The sequence below is a fragment of the Astatotilapia calliptera genome, chromosome 15, assembly GCF_900246225.1.
Source record: "Astatotilapia calliptera chromosome 15, fAstCal1.2, whole genome shotgun sequence".
NCBI classification, from domain to species: domain Eukaryota; kingdom Metazoa; phylum Chordata; class Actinopteri; order Cichliformes; family Cichlidae; genus Astatotilapia; species Astatotilapia calliptera.
The window spans coordinates 36,116,208-36,130,138 of record NC_039316.1 but is presented as its reverse complement, the minus strand read 5'-3'; the positions used below and the strand labels follow the sequence as shown (position 1 = coordinate 36,130,138).

Here is a 13,931-nt window from a genome sequence, read left to right as displayed (position 1 = left end):
TGGTCGACCACCCCTGCAGACACTGTAGGAGGAGGCTCCATAGAAAGTTTTATATTGAAGATGCAGACGTGGCATATTAACCAGCACGAACCTTATAATAATTATTTTTCTCCCAATTTGTAGTCTCGTCTGTCCAGGATATTTTAAAAAAATTTTTTTTTTTTAGAAATAGTGCTGATTATAGTAAGACAGTTTCTCAGACATGGATTAAAGCAAGTCCTCAACTACAAAAACATTCAATGATCTCCAATGGAAACAAGTTTCAGTCTAAGACTATGCTTAATCCATGTCTGGGGAAATGAGCCACAAAGTTTGGAGTGGACATGTCAAAGCTTTAAGTTGGCTGTTCATACAAATGACATGATTCTTGTTTTCCACCTCAGTACCCTGCAGACTTACCTTTAGCCTCCTTGACTCACTGCTCAAACCCAAAAAGGGAAAGACCATCTCTGAATCGAGGAGGGAACCTAATCTCTCACCATCTTACAATCATGTGATTGCAGCCATTCCCCAACTCTCTGTGAATTGTACTCGTGGTAATCAATGGTCATGGCAATTCGCAAATTAATGATCATGAAACTGATCTCACAGCCCTTTGTTAATCAGTGGTTCTAGTTTCGGTCATTATGAAAATTTACTGTTTTTAAGTTGGAAACTGCAGTCAGCTGAGACTGAAGAAGTCACTCGGATGACTGACAAAATGTTTCTCTCCTCAGTTTTACCTCATTGTGGTTCAAGTTCTTGCTCTACTTCCTCACTATGCACATTTCTGTTTTTTCACTCATGCTTCTACTTTCTTTTTTCCCTTCCTAATTAAAATGCAGGAACCCGTCCACTGCTTTCTACCAGGCTTTCCGGCCTAGCCGATTACGAGGGTCAAAGCCCATCAACGATAGGTATGAGCTCGGGTGTTTTAACTTGTGTGTGGCCTTGACTTGGCTGGCTGGCTTAACCGGACCCTGTACCGCTTTCACCTTGTGCACCCTAAAGGAAAATGTCCATCTTCAGCAGCCTGTAATCTATTTATGGAGTCCTGAAGTAATTAATTGATTTTACTCATTTCAGTGTGAGCATCTGTCACAAATTTCCAGAAACAATTGGAGGATGATTGTTATGTCAGGGGTGGAGGAACACCAGGCCTCAAGGGCCGGTGTCCCGCTGGTTCTAGATGTGTCCTTGATCCAACACAGCTGATTTAAATGGCTTGACTTTCTCCAGAGGCCTGGTAATGAACTAATCATTTTATTCTGGTGTGTTGACCCAGGGTGAGATCTAAAACCTGCAGGACACCGGCCCTCGAGGCCTGGAGTTCCCCACCCCTGATTTATATAGTTTACAAGTGACTACAGCTGTACTTTAAATTTATTGTAGAAAACGATGACCTGTTCTGGATAAGATTTTATTTCCTTTTCTGATAGATGTATCTATGGATCTATTTCCATATATACTTATATTATTTAAACAGCAATTTTTCAGCCAGAATTAAACCAAAGAATAATTGGCTCCTTATGTGTCGTACAGATTTTATCGTTGAGAGGAAAAGACTGAATGTATCGAATGATTACCAGATTATTAAAGAAGTCTAGACTTTTCTCCTTTATTGAAATAAAGAAACATCACTTTGGGACTCATTACTTAAACGGCTGGTCAAACTGGACATTTCAGCAGGTGTGAGTGTGTACAGCACGCAGAAAGCATGGCAGTGGAAGAAGCACTAGAGCTGATCTGGCAGCGTTTCACATCTCTGTGACACTCAGCGTATCTGTGGTCTGCCAGTCACGAGGATCTGGGGCTCAGGTTTCCCTTGTCCCTGCGATGTGTGGAGCTAAGTGCTGAAGAGGTTTAGTACTGAGTATTGCAGATCCAAATGTAATAACATGACCAATGTTTTTGTAAGCCTGTCATTGGTATGATCAGATGAGAAGTTGGTGATTTTTAAAAGTGTTTTTAAGCTTAAGCTTAATTCTCAACCTTTAAAAGCTCATCCTTAAAAAAAAAAAGAGTCCATGTCAGAGCTGTGGCATTGTGCTTGTTACTAACATGCCTTGGCTTTCAGCTGATTTATATTAACCCATAATGGATGGGGTTATGTGTAAATTTGAGAACTGTTTTTTAGTTTTTAAATTAAAAAAAAAAAAAGTATTAAATCCCCTGTTCCAGCTCCAACAAATGTCTCTTCAGGGAGAGCTCGATTTTTCTTGTTACCTTTCATAGACTACAAGATGACAGTAGTCAAAAATTACTTTGACAGGTCTAATAAAAGAAGAGGCGATATCTTTCATTCAAAAACGGCTACACAAAGGTAGCTGTCCAGATTGACTCAAACAAAAAAATTGTAACATTAAATTATTTTAATATCTTAAAAGTTATGTTAGACATTTGTGTATACATTTCTTGCGTGTGGCCAGATCCATTTATTTTATTCTTTTATTAAATGTTTAAGTCCTCTAAATGCTTTTACTTGCATACTACCGGTGATAATTTAATTCTTTTTTTTTTTTTTCTTCATTATTCCCATTGTTCCACCACCAAGACAAGAGCTGAAGCACAGGTATGTGCTCTTTCTCAAAGATTACAGTAAAACTCCCAAGCTGAATTTTATGAAATTGCATAACTATGGATTTGCTTTGAGTTGCTAATGAAATAAATCAATCAACAAATGCTGTAATCATCATATTGTACGTATATATCTGTATGCTTACTTTGCACGAACACTGTCACACACACAGCGATTATTAATATCTATGTTTTTAAAAAAACAATCCTTGGATTTCAGGATGTCTATTACGTTCATTTCATCGCCTCCCTGTTAATGTGATGCTAACTTAATCCGTTTCACTCGGGGCTAAATACGGGATGAAGAATTTGAAAAAGTGCCACGAGCCTGGTGTTTGCTAGTATGTATAATGCATTTGACAATCTTGCTTTATTTAGAGTTTAGGCTTCATTTTCTGTGCTTAATGATTTATTTTTTTATAAGCTATTTGTTTCGTTGCATAGGTACCTGTCAATAACGCAGACAAATGAATGGCACTTGTTTTGACTTGGGAATCCGTGGTTTGCATTTACCATAAACAGTTTCTGTTCCCATGTGCTCTCATGGAAGCTGCCAACAGATACCGGCAAACAAACTTTGAAGTTGAGGTGTATTTATCGTTTAAGTCCTTAAACATGCGGTTGACTTGTTATGTCATGAAGTGACGTGCAGAAAATTCTGGGGAGTCTTGGGAAGAAGCAAGAAAATAAATATGACTTAATAATGCCATATATTAACATTTATCCTGTGATATATATGTGACAGAATGAAATAAGAAGTAGAGTTTACAATTATTGAGCTTTAAATGATTCTTGTTTCAAAATGTCATTCTTGGGGATATTGACTAAAATTGCACATATCATCAAGGGTTGGTGGACTTTTGGAGTAGTTTATCAATGCTTGTGACTTTAAACCTCTGTTGCCAAGTGACAGTAAGTGGTGGAGGGATTAGCAACCAATCAGACATTGTGTGTGATATTATAATAATAATAATAATAATAATAATAATAATAATAATAATAATAATAATAATAATAATAATAATAATAATAATAATAATAATGGATTGCTTTTCGGGGCCCTCAAAGCGCTTTACAATTCCACTATTCAGTCACTCTCACATTCACACACTGGTGGAGGCAGCTACAGTTGTAGCCACAGCTGCCCTGGGGCAGACTGACAGAAGCGAGGCTGCCATATCGCGCCATTGGCCCTTTTGGCCATCACCAGTATGCGGCAGGTGAAGTGTCTTGCCCAAGGACACAACGACCGAGACTATCCGAGCCGGGGCTCGAACTGCCAACTCTTTGAGCCACGATCGCCCCGTAATACTGCATTAAGCACGAGATCGTCCATATGACCTAAATAAGGGTCCTTGTTTACTTGACAACAGTAGCAGTTGAGCAACAGTGCGTCGTCACAGCTGGCAAAAGACTCTGTGCTTCTGTTTGTTCCTCATCCAGCTTGGCTTTGCCTATGGGCTCTGAGAGTAACAGAGCAGCTTTATTCAGAACTTTTCAACTAACCCCAGGTAAACCTGAAGGAGACGCCTCATTCCACCTCCCTTTGTCCCGAGCCAGCTCTCCTGCAAGGTCGGACTTGTTGGAAATGAAGAGGGGAATTGCACACAAACAGTTTTGAGGGCCCTTTAAAGCATTCCTCAAAATGAGTGGGTTTATGGAAAAATGTAAAACCTCAGTTGAGCACAGTGCCCGCTCATCTTCTCATTTTTAGACAAGTTTCTGATTGGCTTTTGGGATCAAAACGTATTGGTGCCAAATCTTCTGCTGCTCTATCAGCAATGCAGAGCTTGTAGCTTTACAACCCAAATTAGTTTTAAAACCACAGGTTGCTGAAAGCCTTTTTGGACACGTGTGGAAAAATGCTGCATTAGAAATTTTTGCTTGTGACTAAAATAAAACACGCAAATGTTATTTTAATTTTGAAAACACAAAACTCGAAAAACACTCTAAGGCACGCATTATAGCTTTTTCTTTTTTTCTTTTTTTTCTTTTTTTTTTACATCAGGATACAGATTTAAATTTGGACTGTTTGGTAAACTGAACATAATTTTTAATATTCACCCATAAAAACAGTGGCAGTGAGTTTGTACTTCATATTTGTATAATTGTACTAAAAATGTGCATTCATGTGTAACTTTTTTCTCTTTGACATTCAATTCAGTTCAATTTTATTTGTATAGCGCCATATCACAACGTTGGCTCACAGCACTTTATATTTTAATGTAGACCCTACAATAATACATACAAAGAAAAACACCCAACAATCATATTACCACCCTATGAGCAAGCACTCTGGCGACAGTGGGAAGGAAAAACTCCCTTTTAACAGGAAGAAACCTCCAGCAGAACCAGGCTCAGGGAGGGGCGGGGCCATTTGCTGCAGTTGGGGTGAGAGAAGAAAGACGGGATAAAGACATGCTGTGGAAGAGAGACAGAGATTAATAACAAGTGATTCAGCAGAGAGGTCTATTAATACATGTCATCTAAGACACTCAGTCTTAGGTTTCCCATGCAGTGATTTAGTTATTTTTTTCAGTTTTCTAACTGCTAATAAGAAGTATAACCACAGGATGCAGAGTTGTTTCTGGACATCATTTCACAAACTCAAAGTCTCACTGGTCTGTAGTTGATCCCCCACAGCTCTGCTTTAGTCTTCCCTTGTAAAAAAAACTCTGCACATTTATTTTTTTAACCTAACAAGATTACAACTTGAACTCTGCTTTTGTAAACATAGCAGGAAAGCAATCTGTTGTCTGTGTTGAATGGATTTATTATAAGGCTGTGATTAGTTCCACGTAACCCACAGGCAGCAACCCTTTTACAGTCCTCTGTCCACAAAGATCAACTCGATGATTATGGATAATAAAGAATAGACAGATTTATATTTGGTCAGAGAACACCTGATTGGTGGCCTCAGGCCCAGCCAAGGCTCAGCCAGCGGGGACTTATTTAAACCAGATCAGATATGTTAGCACTGTTTATGACTCAGAAACGAGCAGTCATTGTTGGGGAGAGGATTAAAGTTTAACTCTTGAATGCTGAAGTTTCACTTCTGATGTGCTGATTGGACAACACTGTCATGGTAAACTTCTTCATCAACTTAGCTGCAGTTGTCTTCAAAATAGAACTGAGAAATATAACTTTTATAAACTGTCACCATTTATTGCACCTTTGTTATTTAGAAAGGAAAAAAAAGTGTACTTTACTGTAGGGCTGTATTTCTTGGACTGACTTCAGATTGTAATTGCCGAAAGCCTGGGGGCGGGTCTTATCCTCATCAGATCCATCCCAATACATTTGCAGTGTCTTATCTGTTAAGGAAGTACAGTTATTTTTAAAAAATGTAAAGTTTACCCAACAGCTGTGTGGGAGCCAGGACAGGACTGGACGTGCACAGAGCACTGATCTCATATGGGACACCTTTTTTTTTTTTTTTAGATTCATGGAGAATTTGATGGATGGCAGTCATATCCATGAAAGATCTTAAAGCTTGCATAACACACCACTTGTCACAAAGATTGTACTGTTTTAGTGGCAGCATTTTCATTCTGGCTACTTTATCTTTGGAAGCTGCTGACATTTGATCTGTTTTTATCCAGAAAGGGTTTGCTGAGCACACACAGGCCTTTCCAACATCGTGTCTCCTAGAGCTCGAACAGTTAAAGACATTCACACTTAGTTATATATCAGGGTATCTCCTATAGCCACTGACTGACCATTAAATTACCAGCTGAACCACCATGAGGTCAGACTGATATATGATTTACAGTAGACGATGGACATTGGCAGTTATTGGTCAGAAAACACTAAAAATGGCTGTTTTATTTTGTCTGACCAAATCTGCAAAGTCACCAAATTAAAAGCCAGTATCCTGTTTTTTGAGGAGGAGATTAATTTTTGTCTTTGCTGGTGTTAATCATTTATTTAAAGCACAGCGATTTAGTTGGTGTTAAGTAGTCAGATTGTCTTGTGGTTGCTTTTAAAATGCAATGTTTAGAACATTAAACATCAGCGTTTCCCAAAAGTCCCCTTGAAGTGCCACTGATAAAGACACTGACATGTGTATTAGGGGTAATTAGACTGTACTACCTAACGACATTAGTCTGACCCACACCCTTTGCTTCAGAGAGTAAACCCAAATGAGGCTGAGTCATTGATCCTGTGATAAATGCTCCCCTGAATGCAGAGGCCCGTTAACGCTGAGGTGCCGGGATTTTTCCATTAAAGCCTCAGGAACAAAACTATTACGTATGCACATTCCAGCGGGGGTCTTAATCCAGATTGAGACAAACAAGTGGCGAAGCTCAAGTCTCTCAGGCGTTGAAAAAGTGTAATTTGATCTTGCAGCACATTGTGTTTAGGTAATTATGGTCAGAGGACCCTTGAGCTGCATTCTCACTGTTTGCATATGGGTTTTGATGGATTTCTGTAGGAGCTGTCGAGGTCGAGTACAGTCGCCATTAACAAAAAAAAAAAATGTAACCAGCAGGGTTGCTGGTTACATTTTTTTTTTTTCTTTTTTTTTTTTTTCTGCTGGTCCGTTTGCTTCTTACCGCCTGCCCCTTCTCCTGCAGCAACACAAAACGTCAGCTTCACTAGCAGTAGTTAGTTGTAGATGGGGAACAGATTGCAGATGTTGCTTTGGTGAGCTTGTCCCCTAAACCAGCAGCTTTTGTCTAGTTGAATTGTGGCCTACATGTACGCGACTGGTCTCTTGATATGTTTTCATGCTTGTTGGTAGGTATGGACATCACGTCTAAGACTGTGCTATGAAAAAAAAAAAAAAAAAGGCCTTCTGTGGACTGCTTAAATTAACAGTGATGGACGAAGTTCATCTGCCGTCTGAAGAATTCAGATTTTATCCTCGCTTTATAAGCCCCGAGGGACTTGACTGCTTCTCATGCTCCCCGGTCATCCGGTTTTGTTTACCAAGATGTCTGCTGGAGCTGTCCATGTGGTGGAAGGACGGGCCGGTTCCCTTCCAGTCACATCGCGTATGTTAGACGAGGAGCTGCTTGTGCAGCAGTGTAGCGATATTGCGCAACAGATGAGGTTGCAGTGGGGCAACTCCTCCGGCCTGTTTACGAGGAAGCTCGGTGGCAGCAGACACGCCCACTTGTGACTTGGATTTAGTGCTGGAGAAATAAAACTTCCCCGTGGTCTCTCTTATTTTGTTTAGACTCCATTGTGTCAATATGGACCACCCCTTATATAGACATGCTCCCAACAATACAGCATCCAAATATGTGCCACGTTCACAGACTCGTATTAACATACTTGTCGCATCCTGCAATTGTCACAGTTGTTTGAAGCTTTGCTGCCCATGGAGGACAGAAGTAGTTTGTCGAGATTGTTGTCTTTGGGGGATTATTTTAGTTCAGTATGCAAATATATGTGCTTGCAGGAAACATAAACTGCAGTAAACCACAAGAATTCCCTGTGGGATGTGTAACCTGTTTCTCCCCTTTTTAATATTCCAGTTTCAGGTTATTTTCATGAAAAGCATTGAGGCTGTGTTGACTCACACGTTTCACACACATTAGAAGGTAAATTGTGCCCTTCCTGATAACTGATTTCAATATAGAACATTTTGACTAACGAGTTTCTAATTGCGGTTTTGCTAGTGAATAAAAAGTTTTATTTGTGTGGCAGGAAATAATCTGAAACTGTTTCTTCAGCTTCACATGTGAGGATTTGATTGATTTATTAGGCTGATGTGATCAGAAACTGAAAATCTAAATATAACATATTTCTAAAAAAATCTGTTCATGTCGGCAGACATTGCATTGACTGAAATCCAAGTTTCCTCTTCTTTTTGTTTTTCTGTTTTTAGTACTTGTTTCTGTGGAAAAACTGGATATGATCTGATTGATTTAAGCAGATGGGTAAACATGAGGGGCTCACAGGTCTGCTGCCGAGAACGCCCTGTTGCAAAAATACTGGTTTCTTTGTTTTCAGAGTGAGTGATCGTTTAGTTGAGCAGAGTGTTGTGGAGCCTGCTTGGTTGTTTGCTGGGTCACGCAGCACTTTTGACCCCTTTCAGACAGATAAAAAGAGAATTGGTCCCCTGTAGCTCCGATGGAGCAAAAACATTCTTTGTTTTTTATTTTAAAATTAATTTTACAGCTGCGTCATGATTAAACGTAAACTTCAAGCTGATTTGTGCCATAATAATGAAGTCATAGCTAAACTGCTGTCTTCCTGAAGCTGCTGAACTTTTGAATCGCAGCTAATCGGGGGCATCTGCTGACGCCAACTGGCGCAGCGGCAGAACTACACCCTCCTGTCTTTTCAAACAAGCGGCCGGCTGCAGCCAGCGTTTGCATCGGTACAAGAGCCACAGTGAGTTGTCAGCGAGCACACTCATCTGTTGTTGCAGCCCCCACCCTCCAGCTATTGTTTTGAAATATGATCGTTGAGGGGGGTTATTACTGTAAGACAAAGGTTTCATTTATTCAGCTGCCTTCCCCCACAGAGAGTGTTTATGTGCTTTGGGACGGGGACGAGTGCCGGTGCATTTGTGACCCTAATGGAGAACACATTGGCGTTCTGGTGCTGTAAAACAGTGTGTGATGATTTAGGGAGTTTGTTTGGCTCCTGCACGTGTCTGCTGTGATGTACACGGATCCAGGTGGAGGATGGGTACACCGTGCAGTGTAAGAGGAGATGGGCTCGGTGTCAAAAGGGAGGCACGCGTGGTAGAAACTCTGCAGCCAGCCCTGGTGGCTGTGACACAGATGTCTGGGTTTGAATGCATTGGCCTCGGGGCCGGAGGTGGCCAGAACTGGAATGTGCTGCCTATGGTCCCGGAGACTTTGTTTGGGGGTGGTGGGGGGTGGTGAGTACATTTGTACTCTGCTGCAGTCTGCGGGGAAGGCCCGTGTTGAGGTTAACACAGCCAGTGGTCCTTATATAAACCACCACATGTCTTCTTCCTTGAATAAAATATACAGTTTGCTTTGTTTTCCTTGAACATGGAATGACAACAACATGTTTCTTCCTTTCTAGCTTTTTCTTTAACTCTTCAAGTACAGATTGCAAAGCCAAACTTTTCTCTTTTTTTTTTTTTGTATTTTTAATTCAACCTGCATGCCTCTTGTCTTTTGCTATTGATAACAACACATTCCAGCCAAAGCTCGTGGACATATCTCTTTCACTGTCCCAGATGTGGAAGTGCTCAGTTCAAAGGGTGGAATGTGTTCTGTTGCTGCTGCCGTCATCTATCGACTTTAAAATCACATATCTGAATGAGATTTGTGCTGGAATGCAACTCATTTACCTCACCGTCATTACACATCTCTGACGTCCGTCCATCCCTTTGCTTCCGCTTGTCCAATTCAGGATTACGGGCAGTGGAGACGCTTGAGCCTCTCCCAGCAGTCAAACGAGCCGGAATGTGGGGGTACACCCTGGCTGCCATTCTTATCGCAGACTAATCTCAGACGTTTAGTTAAACCATTTTAGGTGCTTGGTAAACCACTGAGTGAGTGGAAAAATAAGCGGGCAGTTTGAAGTCATCTCATGTTTTAATCTTGGTGTTTTTACTGGAAATGACAGAGGAGGAAGGGACTGCTTTGCTAATATAATTAGCCGAAAAGGACATGAATTTATTCCTGTGATGTTTTAATGCAGTCTTAATGTGATCAATAAAACCACCAAATTCTTTTTAAAACAACTGTTGTTTACCGCTCCTTGTTGTGTTTTATGCACAATTTATATGCCAAACTCCGCAGTTTGACTCAAAATTTCAAGGAAAGACAGAATAAACGTGGAGAAACAGGCCTGCAGAAGCCTTGTAATGGTGCAGATGGAGTTTACGGCACTAACTCAAGATATAGGGTACATACAGAGCTGTGCCTCTCCTTGAATTAAAGCTGAGCCTTTAAATATGTTCCCGTGTGCCTCTGGAGTGGCTGTTCCGCACGTACGTTTCGGCTCTGAATAATGTAACTTGTGAAAGAAGCTTCTCGGAGTAAATGAATGGTGAGGGGAGGGAGGAGGCGGCGAAGGCTGAACTCCGCCTCACCATGTGACCAAGCAGTGGTTTTAAGAAACCGTGAGCCTCCACTCAAACAGGACAGTTGTTTGTGTTTGTTACTCAGTAAGAAACGTGTAGCCGCGAGAAAACTTCAGGAACCATGCGCTGCAAAATGAGCTACAGCCTGCCCTGCTCGCCGGGAACATCCCCGCCACATTCAGGGCGTTTGGTGGCCTACAGAGCGCGATGCGTCAGGTAAACACCTTTAAAAGCTGTTTCTGTGTCCGCGCGTGTGGGCTTATTTTACGCGTGCATATGGAGACCGCGTTTGGAGTTTTTACGGCATCTTTGCGTTACTAACTGAAAACATTTACATACCTGCATCCTTTTTTATAAACTCTTATTTACGAACTGCAGACATTTGGCTCCTTGTCAATGTTTTTACACGTGCTTTGAGTGTTGCTCGGTGGCCATTTGCGCTCGTTTTGTCCCCCGCATAGTTTGAGGTGTTTTGCCAGCAGCTGTTCCGAGTGTTGACCACTCTCTTCCCGAACATATGGCATCAGTTTGATCTGTGTTTATACCACGTGTCCCCCCACGAGATGTCCACGGAGCCGTACACTACGTGCGCTCTAGCACGCGGAGTGTAAATGATGGATAGACTGGTACCAGGCTGATGTTAGCGCAATGTGCGATTTCCACGTTCTTTTTTTAATTTTAATTTTTATCTAATTACGTTTAAAAAAGATGTAAACATAACGTAACAAATGTTTTTTTTCTTAACTTAAGCTCCTTACAACCCCCAACCTCGGTACACAATAATTGCGTCTGTATTTAATTCAAAGGAAACTGTTTCACATCTACTTTTATCACATTCTTATAACGTTAACCAATTTTTAACATCGTGGACGCTCTAAAAACAATAATTAGAGGCAGTCTGCACATTGTGTTCCGTCTGCTGCTCCAGTTCCCAGTCAGAGCGCCGTCCAGCGGCTCCAGAACACATCGATTGCCTTTGTTTTCGCTCCACAGCGGAGCAGGGCGGTGATCGTTCGAAAACAAAGGCGCTTTTTGTGGAGGAGGTTAAAGGGCAAACGTTTGGTTTCATGAGGATTTGTAGCACGGACTCGTAAGTTAATCGTTGTGTTTTAATTAAACGCTTAATCGTCGCTTTCTGGTGAAGAAATGGTGAGATGTAAACTACAGGGTTGAGCTCCTCTGAGGCCACATCAAGATGTTTTTATAACGATGTAAGAGGCAGAGAGGAGCTAAGTGGGTGCTTGGTATTTTATGCAGATACAATTTAGAAAAGAGAGCGTGCACTGATGATGTAATCTGATTACCGAACACGTTTTGCAAGACTGACCAGACTCCCTGTCTGCCATGCATAGATGCAGTCTGACCTGGATATATGTGCAGATAGTTGAATTTTGATTTAGCTGTTATAACAAGTGGAACTTTGTCTTGGTTTCTGTGGGTTGCTGCTATGCTCTGATTCACTGGTGGCACATTTGAAAGTAGAGTCTGACAGCTGTTTATACTGAACAGATAGTGTGAGCGATGAAAGCCAACTTCACTTAATGCAGGCGTGTAGAGCAAAGGCTTCAAGTCCGGGTTATAAAGCTGTTGCTGAAACAGAGTTTGGTGTGTATAACAAGACATGTCTTCACCTTCCACCTCAATCTTTCCCGTGCTTCTGGTCTCTGAAAACGGCATCACGTTTGTAGCGTGCCGTCTTGCATTTTTGCGTTTCCAAACATGGGCCCTCTGCCAGTTTGTGTTAAACACAATGGAATATTCACTAAAAATAGTACGCGTTTTATTTTTGTTTTGTTTTTTCCTGGTCTAATCTCATTCTCTAGAAGCTAATCTGCATGAGTGAAAACGCTCGAGGGTTTGCTTTGATTCACCTGAGCGATGCAAGTGAAAACTCAAGTTGTGGGAGAGCCAATTTTGGCACTTAGTGAATGTGAAATGTCCAATGGTCATAAGCAAGATTGATATCTAAACTTCCTCCTCTTCCGTCCACAGTGCCTCGGGAGCCAGCGTCGTTGCCATCGATAACAAGATTGAGCAGGCAATGGTGAGTTTTTCCGCATATTTAAGTCATATCAGAATGAATCCTGTGATATGGATTCCTTGCCAGTCTGTACAATTACACATTTCACAATAACTTTTACCTTGCTGATGTTAAGATAAGTGCTTGAAAGAGGATGAACGTGAAACGTCTTGTAGAAGGAAAGAGGAAAAATTAGCCTCAAATCTGCCCAAACATTTGGTTTCTGTGCTGCTGGTCCCTTTTGATTGACCGGGGATTTGTTAAAAAGCAACTGCAGCAGTGACGCCTCGGTACAAAGACCACATTTATTTTTCTGTGCTAATTTTAGTTTGTCCTCCCTGTCAGGATCTGGTTAAGAGTCACCTGATGTACGCTGTTCGTGAGGAGGTGGAGGTGCTGAAGGAGCACATCAAGGAGCTGTACGAGAGAAACTCTATGCTGGAGCGCGAGAACGCCGTGCTGAAGTCACTGGCCAACTCGGAGCAGCTCAGCCATCTGACCAATCAGCTCACCCATGGCAGCAGATCGCCGCCGCTGCAGCAGCAACACCCGCTCGTCACAAACAGCACCCCCTCTCTGGTTCACCACGAGGGAAGCCAGAGCGTCCCTCATCAGCCCGACATCACCTCAGCGTGATTCCCTCTTTATAAACTGTCAGAAACACACGTCCCATGGACAGGAGTCTGTTGGCAAAGGCAACAACTAACTACTACCGTCCCCTTAACCCCAAACAGCAAATGGACTTGGCTCTGTGTTCAAAGTGCTCCACTTGAGGACAAATCAACAAAGCAACATCTGTGTTTGTCACTAAGAGCTGTGTCAGCGTGTGCTGATGTCATCAGGCCTTCACATTGTTTAAGACATTTACCATCCTGTGCAAAGTCTTATTCGGGCCTTATGTTTGGCTGCAACAGAGCTGAAAAAGGAGAAGATGGGGGGGGGGCAAATGGGGGGGGGGGGAGGGGGAGCAGGGCAGCCAGTGTGCATTTAAAAAAAAACAACAAAAAAAAACAAAAACCAGCAACTGCATGTTGATGTTGTGTAGGGGATGGCGGGGGTCAGAGGGCACAGAGAGCTGGATTTGTGGGGCAACAAATGGGGGGAAGACAGCAGCGTGTACCTGCGAGGGACCAGAGGGGTGACGTGGATCCTTGGAAACATCCAGCAGGGGCTGACCTCCCAGTGTCTGCACCCAACGTCATTGCAGGGCTGGAAGAGGCCAAGAGTGCAGAGAGGGTGATGGAGAGGTGGTTTGGAGGATACGTCCTTCCTGAGCGCAAGAGGACGCCGCCGGCAGGCGGCTCAGCTCGAGCGGATCGAGCCGACAGCCTCGGC

General features: G+C 42.2%; 1 protein-coding gene across 3 annotated transcripts in view; it reads left to right on the top strand.

Moving 5' to 3' along the window:
• The window catches only part of tsc22d2 (TSC22 domain family 2), a 31,160-nt gene extending 17,604 nt beyond the window's left edge, over positions 1–13,556 (top strand). The window contains exons 2-5 of one of the 3 annotated variants that reach the window (XM_026194272.1): positions 825–896; positions 2,534–2,551; positions 12,569–12,620; positions 12,942–13,556. In XM_026194272.1, the coding sequence (XP_026050057.1) occupies positions 825–896; positions 2,534–2,551; positions 12,569–12,620; positions 12,942–13,232 (433 nt within the window). In that variant the 3' untranslated portion in view covers positions 13,233–13,556. The remainder of the gene's footprint in view (positions 1–824; positions 897–2,533; positions 2,552–12,568; positions 12,621–12,941) is intronic. The other 2 variants (XM_026194273.1, XM_026194274.1) reach the window with 2 other exon arrangements.
• The last annotated feature ends 375 nt before the right edge of the window (positions 13,557–13,931 follow it).